A 14,681-nucleotide genomic window follows, 5' to 3' on the forward strand; every position below is an offset into this window, starting at 1 on the left:
TATCTTCAACTCAAATAAACTTTAATTCATAACACAATTATTAATTATCAACTAGAAGATAATACAAAGTTTTAATCACAACCATTCTTTATAGTGCAAATTTTCTTTAGCTCTCAACTTCCTTATTTACCCCTCTCTCTCCAAGGGAGAGAAAAAAGTGGAAGGGGCTCAATTTCCTTATTTACTCCGATCCAGTGGTTTAAAAATCGTCGAGTAGGTACGGAATCGACCGATTCGAATCGGGAATTGGTCATCTTGGTTTAAAAATCGCCGAGTCGGCACGGAATCGGCAGATTCAAACCGGGAATCGGTCATCCCATATCGATTCTTTTGTAAAACCGGAAATCGTCCGATTCTAGAGAAGAACCGACGATTCTGTACAGTGAATCGCTGGATGATGTCATGACTCGCCCGGTTATGTAAATCGCCGGATGACGCCATGACTCGCCCGGTTATGTGCACACGCATGACATCATGAGTCACAAGGGGTATTTTTGTAAATTTTCGAGTGACTCGCCCCGTTGACGCAATGACTCGCTTGGTTCTGTGCACGCGCATGATGTCATGAGTCACAAGGGGCATTTTTATAAATTTTAGAGTTACAAAGGGTACTCATTGTCTCATGGGGCATTTTTGTAAATTTTAGAGTTACAATGGGCACCCATTGTCAAAAACATGTGCTCCTTCACAAACCCACACTGCTACGTGCGTTTCTCGCGCAACTAGCTTTGGTAGTAGAAGACTATTTATCCGTACCAAATTTGTTCTGTAGACTCGATGTGGGATAATTGCGCCAAGGCAATAGCTCAGAAAGAAATAGGATATAATTATTGATTGAGTTCTTTGTATCAGAACTTAACATTTGATGTGGTAGTTAGAGCGTTGCTTTGTGCGTTGGACATCACGGGATCAATTCTAGCCCAGAAGCCATCATTCCTTCACAAACAAATTAATTTTTTCCTTCATAAACAAATTAATTTTTTCCTTCACAAACAAATTAATTTTTTCCTTCACAAACAAATTAATTTTTTCCTTTTTACAAAAAAAATATAAGGTTCTTGTCAAAAAAAAAAAAAAAAAGGTAATGCAACAAAAAATAATTTCTTGTCAAAAAATAAAAGCTTATTGTAAAAAAAATATAAGGTTCTTGTTAAAAAAAAAAAAAGGTAATACAACAAAATTTCTTTTTCTTGTCAAAAAATAAAATTTTATTGTAAAAAAAATATAAGGTTCTTGTAAAAAAAAAAAAAAGGGTTATACAACAAGTATTCCTTGTAAAAAAAAAAAGGCTTTTGTTAAAGAAAAAAAAAAGTAATACGACAAGTATTTCTTGTAAAAAAATAAATAAAAAGTTATTGTCATAAGAAATAAAAGGCTTTTGTCAAAAAAAAAAGATCAAAAGTAATACAACAAATATTTATTGTAAAAAAAATAAGAGGTTGGATTTGTTATTATTTGTATAATAAACTAATTATAAAATGTATACCAACAAGTTCAATTTCAGTATATAATGTTCTCCACCAATTTGAGATTTTGGTGGCCATTTTTTATTGATTAAAACCATTTTTTATTATAGTCCATCTATGATAATATATTTCATCCATGATAATTCTATGATTTTTCTTTTGTGTGATGTAAATTTAATAGTCAAAATAAGTTCATATAGAGAAAAAACATCTCAATATTCACATATTGATGAAAAATGAAAATTAATAATATAGTACCTCGATTTCTTATTGGATTCTTTACAAACAACATTTATAATGAATTTATTAATTTTTTTAGATTTTTTTAAAGCTTAATTTAACCGATCCGGCATATTCCCGATCCGGATCGCCGATTCACCGATCCGAATGGATTTTTGGGGTGCCCGATCCGGGCCACCGATCCGTTTTTTAAACCACTGCTCTGATCATTTTCCAGCCTTTGTTTGATAAACATCTTACAATACAATAAACTGAACTAAGCTTATTTATTATTAAAAAAAAAGAAGACAATAAACCAGAGTCCAGGTTCCCTCTAAACTTGCGGGCTTCACACACTCTCTCTCTCTCAAATTTGGTGAATAAATTAATTCCCAAACTTACGTTTGGCACCTTCTAAAGTGTTCTTGAGCAGCATTGCGACTGTCATCGGGCCAACTCCTCCGGGCACAGGGGTTAACCAACCAGCCACCTTCTTTGCTTGCTCGAAATCCGCATCGCCCACTAACCTATAACCTGACTTTTTAGTAGGATCATCCACTGCATTGATCCCCACATCAATAACTGCAGCTCCTGGCTTTATCCAGTCTCCGTTGATCTATGAAACATTTGCGCCAAATTTACTGAATCAGCAATAACAATGACCGCAATATCAAGAAGATAGAGAAAACAGCAACATTCATAGAAATGTATGAATTGTGTATGATTGGAAACATGAAGCTGAATGCCTTTGATGTGTAGAAAGAAGGGTAAAATGTTTATTTAATGCAGAATCCGGCTCAACAATGAAGAGAGAGAAACACCGATCTTTATTATTAAAAAAGTATTACAACATATTCCTAACACTCAACCACCCCAAGAGCACGCTTTCTAAAACTTACACACTCAACCCGTTGAGTGTCATGTCCCACGAATATGCACCGTACCGTCTTTTTCTCTAGTTTGTTGCGCAAATTTTCTAGAACAAGCGCATAACATGTACAACTAAATACTTTAAAATAATTTACAGTGGGTTTGATCTTCCAGAGTCTCTCGTATGGTGTAATGAATTCTAATTTTGGTTGAGGTAGCCGATTGATGATGTGTGCTGCTGTTTTCAGACACTCCCCAAAATCCGCCTAGCACATTTTTAGCATGCAACGTACTTCTGCACGTTTCGGCCAAATGGCGATTCTTCCATTTGGCTACTCCATTCTATTGTGGGGGGTGGGGACAGGTTAGTTGGCGTCGGATGCCAGCCTTTTTCAAATAGGCTAAAAGCTCCATCGATGTGTACTCTCCTCCATTGTCAGTGCGTAGGCATCGAATCTTCTGGCCAATCTCCCCCTCAACCTTTGTTCAGAATTCCTGAATTTTTCAAAGACCTCTGACTTTTCCTTCATTAGGTACACCCACACATACCTTGAAGAGTCATCGATGAAAGTAAGCATGTACCTCATGCCTCTGACCAAGTCTTGCTTTACTGGACCAAATACATCTAAGTGAATAATCTCCAATGGCCTCTTAGATTGATAGTTTGATTCAGTGTATGGCTGTCGATGACCCTTGCCGAATTGACAGGCCATACACACAACATTTGTTTGGACTTCTAGTTGAGGAAGTCCCCTCACCATTAATCGGTCCATCATAATCTTCAGCCTGTTGAAGCCTGCATGGCCTAAACGAGCATGTCGAAGATCAGCAGTCTCGCTTCTTTGGGCCTTTTGTACATAAGCTAACTCTGCTGACATTACGTAAATAGAGTCCAGTCGTCGGCCCTCTATAATCGGTTGGTCTGACAACTTCATGCTTCGATACACCTTGACGTTATCTGGGCCAAACACGACAAAGTTGCCAGTTGCTGTTAGTTGTGCTACTGACAACAAATTCTTCTTCATTCATGACACATGGTATATGTCTTGTAACTGGGCCTTTCCTGTACTGAATCGAGGCATACAGATAGCCTTTCCGACATGGGTGATTAGTAGCTTTGTATTATTAGCAGTAACCACGATTTTGCCTCCTTTTTACTCAGTCAAATTGAGGAACTTACCCTTGTCTCCAGTCATATGGTTTGAGCATCCTGAATCTACAATTCAGTCTTGATTGTAATTGATGTCTTCAGAGTTGGAGACTGTGCTAAGCACTAGCTACTCATGTTCCTCTTATTGCCTCATCTCTGCATCGACTGACAGATAGTCGGCTAGTTCCAAACTCGACAGTTTTGTTTCTTTGGTTACTGCGAATGATGCATGTGCATCCCACTCTTCTTCGAGCTCGTCTTGGTAACTTGTTGTAGCCACCGTATTTCTTTCACTTGACTTCTTTTTGTTTGACCAGCACTCACGAGCAAAGTGGCCCTTTTTGCCACAATTGTAACACTCGATGTCTCGTTGGGGTTTCTTTGGTCACTGATCTACGTCGGTATTGCCTCGTCTAGCTCCCCTTTGTTGGGAGCCCTCTTTCCTTTGCCTGGTCTTGGCGATCCCTCTTGTATTCTTTCATGCAAAGAGCGCCTCCTCTTCATCTTTTACAGATATGCCGGCCATCTATCTGGCCAGTGCCTCGTCGTTTGCCAACAAACTTTCTAACTCCAGAAGAGTCGGTTGTGCCTGTCATCCTCTGATAGCTGTCATGAACCCATTATATTCGGGTCTCAAGCCTCCAATGATGATGATACGTATCATTCTGGTCTCGCTAATGCAGGATTCCAGATCGAGTTTTGAAATCGCATGACAGAGAGATTTCACCTTTGTGAAGTACTGACGGTTCGTCATAGTCCCTTGTGATACTAATCCAAGTTTGTTTTCCAGAAATTGGAGTGGGGCATCATTTGTTTTACAATGTTGCCAATGCATCTCAAGCTTGCTTCGGTGTGGTGGCTTCTCAAATGTGGTCCAACAGTTCCTTTTGAACTGTTGTCTTCAGCACGTACATGGCCTTCCCGGCCTTGCGACGAGCACCTCAGCATTCTCTCCTGCTGGTGTAGCAATTTCGTTACCATTGACAACCTCCCAGAGGTCCTGTCCCTGCAGGTACGATTCTATGCACGAACGTCAATCACCGTAATTGTGGTGGTTTAGTTTCTCGAGCCCTCCAAGTACATTCCCGAGATCCGTCATCGTGATTGGTGTGATTGCACGTCGATCCTCACACCAAAAAGCTCAATCCCTCACTGATCGGTTTCATAACGTCTCACTGCTCACTTAAGACGACCCCTAACCAAACCCACTCTGATACCAATTGTAGAATTTTGCGGAAGCTCTGATACCATCCAACACAACAATAAAGAGAGAGAAACACTGACATTTATTATTAAAAAAATATTTCAACATATTTCTAACACTCAACCACACCAAAAGCACACTTTCCAAAACTTACACACTCAGCCCGTTACACCTTTTCTCACTAACCTTCTCTACTATTTATAAGCCAAAGGACCGCCTCCAATTAAGTACCAAAAGAACAGGCGGTTTTGTAAGCCACCACTTTAGGATGCTTCTACCATTTGATGACGCGGTTCATATAACCGCCTCTTTTGGAGACTTCTAGAGTGAGAAGGAAAAGCCTATGTTGGCTTCCTCTTAAGACATTGCATCTTTCTCTACACCTCAGTTGCAAAAGGATTCTTACGAGACCAGTATGGCAGAATAAATAAAACTTGATAAACTCCAACTAAGCCCGTAAGGCGAACCAATCTCTCAAAGAATACCACAGGACAAAACTTCAACTAAGCCCATAAGCCGAACCAATCTCTCAAAGAATACCACAGGAAAAAACTTCAACTAAGCCCATAAGGCGAACCAATCTCTCAAAGAATACCACAGAACAAAGTAACTGGGAACCAAGACTAGTTGGAATCAAGATTCAAGAGTAAGAACTTCATAGTTCCTGAATGATGAAATGACAACCAGGCTAATGGTTAAGCTCTCAATGTTCTATAATAGTTACTGCCATCAGCATGATATCTACCAATTAATAGTATAACATAAAACATGAAGAAGAAATATTAGTAACCTAACCTCCTGCCCTTCCACAATACAGTTATATACTATACCTTAAATTATTAGCTGCTCTTAGAAAAAGGAATATTAGTAAAAGAATTGGATTAATAGTCATTATTGTTATAAAATGAGGAAAAAGTCATAAAGACATAATAGAATAGCAGTAATATATCATAGTACCATACTAGTTTTTTTCTTTAAAACCAAAAAAAAAAAAAGTTGACAAAAAGTAAAGCACATTACCATCATTGCCTGACCAGCAGCGGTTATAACTATATCAGCCTCACGAATGATGCTTTCAGGATTATGATTTCCAGAGTGAACTATGGTTACAGTTGCATCGGCTTTTAGAAGTAGCAATGCCACTGGTAACCCAACTATGTTGCTTCGGCCTACTACTACTGCCCTTTTGTTTTTCACAGAAACACCACTCCTTGATAAAAGTTCGAGGCATCCCTGCAGAGAAATGAAAATTGAGAGAGACAAAGGGAGAGAGAGATTACAGTATGAAGAACAACAGAATACTCAATAGATGGAGTTTGCAAGTTACCAAATGCCAACATATAAAAAATTTGCAGTTTTAGTTCACAGATACCTTCGGGGTGCACGGGAGAAACAAAGGTTCCCAGCCCTTCATTGCAAGTTTGCCAATGTTCAAAGGATGAAATCCATCGACACCCTTTTCAATACTGATTTCACTTAAGACTTTCTCTTCATTAACATGCTTTGGCAAGGGAAGTTGGACAAGCATTCCTACAAACAAATGAAGTTATCGCAATAAGAAGATCATGTCTTTAAAATGGTAGGTGTTGATGTCCTATTGAACATAGATTGAAACCATAAAGCACGTTCATATTAAAGTTAAAGAGAAAATATAAATCCTACCAATTTCCTCTGTGAACCAGTATTTCAAAGTTCTTTTGAACGTTTAAAGTTCAGAGTTCAGACTAACCCATACTGCCAATTCACACATTGAGTGTTACAGCATGTTCCTTTTATCACTACATTAAGCTATCTTACAAAGGAGGACCCATGACATATGTATAAAAGTATTTGCTTATGGCTGGATAGCTGGTAAAGCACACTAATCCCTTGTCTAAATAGAAATTCCATGACAGATAAGAAAAAGACTAAAAAAAAACTAAATATGTAGAAACCAAAATATAAGTTAACTGTAGTATGGTGTTTGACAAGGAGTGAAGGGATATACAGAAGCCCTCTCATTATGATAACTGTACAAATATAGATTATTGTTTCCACTTCCACAAATCTTGAAGTATCTTATGCTTGTAGAAAAACGAAACGTATTTGGAGAAAAATAATGGAGGATGCGAACATGACAAGGAAACCCAATTCGCGTGCCTTTGACCATGAAAAATAACTAACAGAAAATCACATAATAAATATTGGAGGAGCAATTTCACTCTTTTTTTTTGACAATACTAACCAGTGTTTTTGGACTCGTCGAGTCCATTCAGACTCAAACGAGTAACTCAGCCTCCCCACCAGGCACCAAGACAATGCTAAAATATATATATATCTAAGATGATTTGGGAACTTTCGTATATTTTTTCTTTTTTTAATTTTTCTGAAATATTCAAGGTATAAATCGAGTGTTTCAATAATCCATCTTCTATAGATTTTTTTCATCTTATTTAGTATTCCAATGAATTCTAGTACCTCTTCTAACTTTTTATATTCAACCTTTTTAATTGCAAACTTCTTTTTTTTTTTTACCTTCATACACTTTTTTTAGGGTGTACATAACTTGGCCGAGTCCTCTAATACTAGGCTGAGTTACATGCCTCAGCCAAGAGCTGAGTACCTTCACCGAGACGATCTTTAAAACGTTGATACTAATAAATTTTCATGCATGGATTAAAATTACAGAAGGGGAGCAGGCTCAAATCAACATATCATGGTAAAACTGAAAAATTCGCAGGCCATCTCAGATATCTAAAAGTGTGGTGATACCATGCACATCAGGATCGGCATTAAACTCATGAACTTTCCAAATCATTTCCTCTTCAGATACATCTTCTGGAAGTTTTATAGCAAAGAACTTAATACCAACTTCTGAACAAGCTTTTCTCTTCATATTGACATAACTTTGTGATTTTTTTGTGTGGCCTACAACAAAAACTGCCAGCCCAGGAACCTGCAAGAAAACAAATTTGACAGTCTATGTTAGAGTTTGATTGCACACTACAAAGAATCCTAAAAAAGACAATGTTGTTGATGCCCAACATCTCAACTCCACACATTATAGAAATAGAATGAAAGAGGCACCATTTTTTAAGCAAATTAACTACTTCACATGCATTGCTAACTGAACCAAGCAAAAAGGTGTTCATAGCTGACTGCTGACAAATGCGTAACAATTCAAGGGAAGTTAACTTGAACTACGCCTTAATGCCCTGTTTCAACATATGAATTACAGAAAGTAAAACAATGTCTACTATAGAATAAATCCCATTACAATGCGAAGCTTATGAAAAGCTCACACCATGTGTGCCCTCAAACATGAAATGAGAGATCAAGTGGTAGTTTCTAAATAAGGATTTACATTCTCCTCTTATGACTATAATGAATAAATCCATCCTTAACTAACTTGCTAGCATGTATGAAACACTACCAAATATATAGTTCCCTGAATAAAATGATGAACATCAATATTCATTATGCATCTAATGACCCCATAAAATACCTGACTTTTGGATTTGAATAGCACTCTTTCTATAAAATAAAGGAACAGACCACTATCCATACAAGTAAAATGCTCAATCAATTGTCATATTTTTCCTAATCTGATAAATCAACCCATAATAATACCTCAAAATTTCTTTCTTTTGATCCTGTTTAATTCAAGGATCCAATAATAATTAAATCCTATCAAATCTAAGTGGGTGTTATTCCGAGCCACGGCCAAACTGAAGTCCCCCACCTTTGCACATGAATAAAATAATATTTCTGAAAAAATGGGAACAACCCAGCAAACCTCGCATATCCAAGTGAACTTGAAGAGTATCATTTCACTGGTTAACAGCAGTGGGGTTTCTAAAATGACAAAAAACATATATAAGATGTACCAAAACACATACATAAGTGCACTTAGTACTCAGTCTTGTGTACTGCGCACCCTGGACAACACGCACCACCCAACCAAAGCAAAATGATGGGTTATTCGAAGTCCCTTGCTCGTTAGGAGCCAGCTAGTCTTGCGGTTATTATAGGAGTTGCCCTGGCTGGCGAGGGGAGAGTAATCCAAAAGCCGACAAGCAATAGCTCTAGTTGGGGGCCCAGTACCAAAGGAGAGAAAGTAGACGTATCTGCAGTCACTGGACTGGAAAGATAAACAAAACCGGCGTAGAAAAAGATGCATGCGCTTCTCAATTCTACTATAGAATATAGAATTGCCCACTGTTTCATCTGCCAATTTGTAGGCCGAACCCTCAAAGGCAGTTGGAGCCAAAACGAGAGATCCGATTTTTTCTCCCGAAACAACAGCTCTGGTTTCTCCCTAACCAAAGGATCCGGGTTCCCTTGAACCAACAGTCTTTTTTCTCTAGTCTAAAGCTGCTGTTTCCTTGCAAAGAAAAATGCACAATCCCAAAAAAAAAAAAACTACCGGATGAAAATTATGGGCCAATGGTGATGGATTGATTTAATCATTGCATGCTAAAACATAAAATGAAGAAAATAGTGATATGGACTCACTTTACCACACTTCTGGGATTACTGGGAAACTTCAGATGCTATTTCTTTGTGTATGGTGTTGGCGATGTCTTTCCCATCGATTAGATTGGCCTCTTGGTTTTGCTCCGACGCCATTACAGCTTCTTCAAATCTCTCTTCCTCTCTCTCTCTCTCTCTCTCTCTCTCTCTTAGAAGAGGTATATGATGAGCAAAGGGAGAGAGCGAGTTTAAAAATAACGGCATGACAAATGAGGGGGAAGACTTCTATTTTTTTATTTTTTTTTTAAATAAATACAAATATTTTTTTATAATTCTACAAAAATTTAAAAGCACAAAATTAATAATAAATAAATTTATTACGAACCTCAACCACGATAGTATGAATACAATATGAAGCACCTAATACCTAATACCAATAATGCCTCCACTTCCTTTTTCCCACGTTACCCCAAATGGCCTTGCCCAAAAGCAGGATCCTCTCTCTCCATAAACCAATACACAAAACTGTTTATTAATTGAAACTTGCCCTAGCCTTTTTCTTTGCTGGATTCAGGCCCCACCTTCTGCCTATCCACAACGAAGAGGGCACAACAAAGAAGACCCATGACCAGTTTTAAAAGAATAACACAGGTTTTGTTCATGGTTGCTTGATTTAAAAGAGTTGGGTGGTTTTAATGGTTTGTTTTTTTAGTGGTTTTATTGGATCTAAAGCTAATTGGGTGTTTTTTCTTTGTGTAACAAAATTGGGTTCTGGTTTCTGTGTTAAAACAAAGGATTTCAGGTTTCTTGATTTGGGTTTTTTCAGTGGAAGAAGATGGAAAGCTTACAGTGACATTGCAATAAAATTTACAGTGTTTGGTCTAGATTGCTTGAATCTCAATCCAAGTGGGTGTATTCTCTCTGAAATGCCAGTATCTCTTTCTCTCTGCAAAATACAAGGGAAAAATCGAAGCTTTAGCCGAGGAAGCGAACACAACAACACTGGTTGTCGCCTTAAAGAATTACAAGACGCACCTCCAAGCATCGTCATAAGATGTAATTTGGTGTCCAAAATTTTTAGGATCACCAGAGAATCTATTTTATTTCTGATAATAAAATTTTGAATTCCAAAAATAGTTCAAATCAAGTATATTAAACGCATAAAAATCTAGAAAATTATGTATAGGGGGTGGTTTTTATAAGGCTAAGGTATGTAGATTCAGCCGATCTATGAACATTTGATAAACTTCAAAATTGACGTTTAAGAAAAATGCATTGCAAGATGCATTATTTTCCAAAAATGAAATCTATTTCTTCTCATGTTCATATTGCTTAAGGTCGAGATGAACAAATTTGAGGATTTTTGGACATGGAAACAACTTCTTCTAGCGAATTTTTGATGTGCGCCTTAATTTTAAATTTTAGGGCCTCAGCCTTATATAAAATTGTTCTTTTTATTTATGTTATTACAAAAAAAAACTTACAGCCATTTTCTCTATTTGTTATTTTTTTAAAAAAAAATTGCCTTACCTTCTTAGTATTCCAAAAATACTTTTGACTTTGATGGTCTTAAATATTCAAAGTGGTCTTACAACAAAAGCAAAACTTCATATTTCAAAAATCCAAAGTTGTATGTATATTGTTGTTCAACAAACGAGGATTTGAAAATATGATGTTATTTATATATTGTTGAACTTTTTTTTATATATTGTCTTTACTTTAGAATTTGAAAACTTGTGGCAGTTACTCCATCAAAAAAAATTTAGATTTGAAAAAATTACATATATATCCGTTATATTTTACGTTATTACAGATGTACTGAATAGTTTCCATTATTACATATCTGTCCGTTTTTTACCTTTCATAACCCTTTTTCAAGTGTTAAACAACCGAATTGAAGGGTTTTCTGGATGTTCAACATCCGAAAATAGCCCGAAAGTTTAACGTTCACATTCCCATTTTCGGATGTTGAACATTCGAAAATGAGCCCGATAGTTTGTCACTTCAACTTCTATGTTCTTTGCATTTTGTTTTATGCGTCTCTGTCTTTGCTTTGTGAGTGAGTGCGCATATTTCCTCTCTCAGTGCTAAAGAAACGTAGCTAGTTCACAGATTTCTCGAATTTTTAATAGTACGCATCTTTGACAGCATTTCTCGAACTTTGAAGGCATTTCAGAGAGTGAAGGTATGTAGGTCGTAACATCAACATGATCTCTTACTTTATTTTCCTTTTCTGACTCCTCAATATTTTTATTGATATTTTTTTTTCCCTTTTTGAAGATTATTATCAAGTTATCTCTGTGGATAAGTGCAAGCCTCCAAGTGGCATATTGTTTTGAGAGTTGTTTGTTGATGGAGAGCTCTCTCATTGTTTTCTCTTATAGGAAAGGGTTGTTATATGTTCCCCCACGCCTCACGGATGGTTTGCTTTTTGTTGGATTTTGAGAATGGTAGAGGACGAAATGTAACTGAAAGATGGACTGGAGAAAGGTCTTGGTAGGGAATGTTGTTGATGGTGAAGTTGCGAGAGGGGATCTTCTGGATCCCTCCTCGTCTTTGGTAGTAGTTGATCGCAAGGATTTGGAACAGTTCGATATTAAAACTGAGTTTTTTGTATCGGTTTCCTTTCTCCTCCTGTGAAGGATTTCTTTGATTGGCAGATTGGGTGCAGAGAGGTTGGAATTTGTCTTATCGTCATGATGTGAAGATTATCAGTTCCAATAAGGTGGTGTTTAAATTGCGTTCGAAGGAGGAAGTGTATAAGGTATTGTCTAATAGATTTTACAGAGTTCGAGGTGTTCTGTCTCTAGACTTATGGAAGGCCTCGGATCATGCGTCGTGCAAACGTATGGAATATGTTTGGATTAAACTCTGGGGTATTACTTTATCGACATGGAACTTATCTATTATAAAAAGGATTGCAGGTAGATGTGGGGTGTCTACAGGGATTTAGATTAGGATTCCTTTCTTAGTCCAACCTGCCATTTTGTTTGTGTTAAGATTGGTTTGTGTGCAGGTATGGTTATCCTTGGATTTGTTTATTTGTGTCTACATGAAGTTTTTTTTGAATTACTCATCTCGGATGATGATGGTCAGCGCCCTTCCAAATTGTTTGCGAGATGTACTTCTGTGGGGAGGAATAAGGCAGAGCCGGAGATCATGTCTGTTGACCCAAAGAGTGAGCCTAAGCATATTGGTAAAGGTAAGGATGCCTCCTTCGATAAATTTGGCTGGAATCTTTATCGGAAAAACTACAGTGTTGCTACGAATTTCAAATTAAAAAAAAATGGTTACCCCAAAAATTAAGAAAAGGTGCATTCCTATTGGACGATTCCCAAATTCATCGCAAGGTTTCTCTAACAATATTGGGAATGTTGGGAAGGATAAATGTGAGACAACCGTTTTTGATAACACCCTGGAATTTCATGAGCGTGTTGCGGGCCCTCCCAAACTTCCTTTAAATGGTCCGGCAGGACCATCGATTTTGAATCAGGAAAAAGGTGATGGAAAAAGAGATTTGGAGGAGGTTGAACTTCCTAATATTGATGGTTCCTTTTTTGATAGAAATAGCACGGTACACGTGGCTATCCTTTCCCATTCCATTTACAAAAAATATTGTTTCTCTCTCTTCTCCATTTGGAAAGAGATAGAGCTGAAGAGGAAATTGAGTTTCGATCTTTCTTCTCTGGTATTATTCTTCTGCCTTGCTGTCTTGACGAAGATTTCTTTATGGAATTTTAAACAGAGGTTCTCGGGCTTCCTGCTCTTAGTATTTCTAGAGTATAGAATGCATCCGCTCTTTTTCGAGTTGCTATGGCGAAAGGTGTAGTGAAGAAGTCCAAATCATGTTTCGACCCACTTCGATGGCAATTGTACCTATTGATGGGGATGTGCCGAAATATCAGCCCGCTGCTGGATGGGTAGAGGTTGGGGGCTTTGTGGAAGAAGAAAGCGATGGCAGTTCTCTGTTGGTGGCTGAATTGAATATGCCGGTACCTATTAGTGTTTTTCAAGAGGAGCAGGTTCCTTTGTTGTTGAATGGTCTGTGTGTAGAATAATCTCAAGGAGAAGGATCTGTTTGCGATGATATACCTTTGGTGGGTCAAATGGTGGTGGATATGGGCGTGGATGATGTGCCCCTAAGTGTGGTAATAGAAGATATCAAGGCTCGCTGATGTGCTAGGATGGTGGCTCAGCGTGAGACGATGATGCCGACTGATGGTCTGCGGCCTGAAAGTGTTGCTGCTGACACTGCGAAATCTCTTGCTATAGCTCTTGAGGATGGTCATAAGAAGAAGAAAGCTGCAAATTGGGGCTCGCACTCCTCAGCAAGGCTCCAAGCTAAATATGTCCCTTCAAGAAAGGGAGTGGTTATTCGTGAACCTGTGGTGGTGAATCTTGATACCTTCTTTGAATCTTCACGAAGTGACGAGGATAAGGAAGTGGCTTCGCATATGGAGGATATGCACTTTGACTTCGGCCCTGATGGACCAGGCTCATCCTCTAACCCTTTCCATTCTGATTTTTAATGAATTTTATTTCTTGGAATGTAAGGGGGTTAGGGCACCCCAGTAGGAAAAAATATGTTCGGTTCTTGGTAGCTAAATATAAATATGTGGTGTTATTTTTGTAAGAAACAAAACTCCCAAACCCCAATGTTTTAGGTGTTCGGGAGATTTGAGGGTCGGTTGCAAATGGTTTTCAAGGTATAGATGCTAATGGTGCTTCTGGAGGACTATGGGTCCTTTGGGTTCCCACAGTTCTTCAAAATTTTGACGTGATTGTTAGAGACCATTTTTTGTTACTGGGATTTTGTGGAACCAATACTGGGTTTAAATGGGGTTTTGTGAATGTTTATGGGCCATCTGTGTTGGCTTTTAAAGAAGTTTTTTTATGTGATTTAAAATCTATCATTCGCTCCTTTGGTTTTCCTGTTATGGTTGGGGGGGATTTTAACCTTATTCAATGGCCGAGTGATTGTTTGGCTGAGACTTCTATTAATACCTCTATGAGGTTATTCAACAGGTTCATTGAGAGCAATTCTTTTATGGACCCTCCAATTGTTGGTGCGAAATTTACTTGGTCAAATAATAGTTTGGCCAATCTGTCTATGTCAAAAAAAGATAGATTTATTATTTCTATGGAATGGTTTGAATCTTTTCCTCTTTCTACAGTGAGGGCTTTGACTAAGCTATCTTCTGACCACTATCCCATAATGCTCAATACTGACTTGGCTAAGGGCGGGCCAAAGCCTTTTAGGTTTGAAGTAGTTGGTTGGAGGAAAAGGAGGTTTTGGAAATAATTAGAACAACATGGGTTA

The 14,681-nt window shown here is 37.8% G+C and overlaps 1 protein-coding gene and 1 long non-coding RNA gene across 3 annotated transcripts; one reads left to right on the forward strand and one right to left on the reverse strand.

Annotated features, from left to right (window-relative positions):
• Positions 1 to 1,953: 1,953 nt before the first annotated feature.
• On the reverse strand, positions 1,954 to 10,193 carry LOC18430279 (bifunctional protein FolD 2). Of its 2 annotated transcripts, none has more exons than XM_088859543.1 (5): positions 9,404 to 10,193; positions 7,661 to 7,844; positions 6,282 to 6,439; positions 5,930 to 6,142; positions 1,954 to 2,301 (listed from the first exon to the last, which is right to left on the reverse strand). In XM_088859543.1, the coding sequence occupies exons 2-5, from the start codon at positions 7,782 to 7,784 to the stop codon at positions 2,071 to 2,073; spliced, it is 726 nt and encodes a 241-aa protein (XP_088715669.1). In that variant the 5' UTR covers positions 7,785 to 7,844; positions 9,404 to 10,193; the 3' UTR covers positions 1,954 to 2,070. The 2 variants fall into 2 exon arrangements, with proteins under 2 accessions (XP_088715669.1, XP_088715670.1); XM_088859544.1 differs by lacking the exon at positions 9,404 to 10,193 and adding an exon at positions 8,788 to 9,325.
• Positions 9,882 to 10,243, forward strand: LOC148783429 (uncharacterized). Its single transcript, XR_016050212.1, has 2 exons — positions 9,882 to 10,012; positions 10,188 to 10,243. It is a non-coding gene; the product is annotated as an uncharacterized LOC148783429 (long non-coding RNA).
• The last annotated feature ends 4,438 nt before the right edge of the window (positions 10,244 to 14,681 follow it).

Source organism: Amborella trichopoda, chromosome 2 (genome assembly GCF_054954075.1).
Source record: "Amborella trichopoda isolate Santa Cruz 75 chromosome 2, AtrichopodaSantaCruz75HAP2 v2.0, whole genome shotgun sequence".
NCBI classification, from domain to species: Eukaryota; Viridiplantae; Streptophyta; class Magnoliopsida; order Amborellales; family Amborellaceae; genus Amborella; species Amborella trichopoda.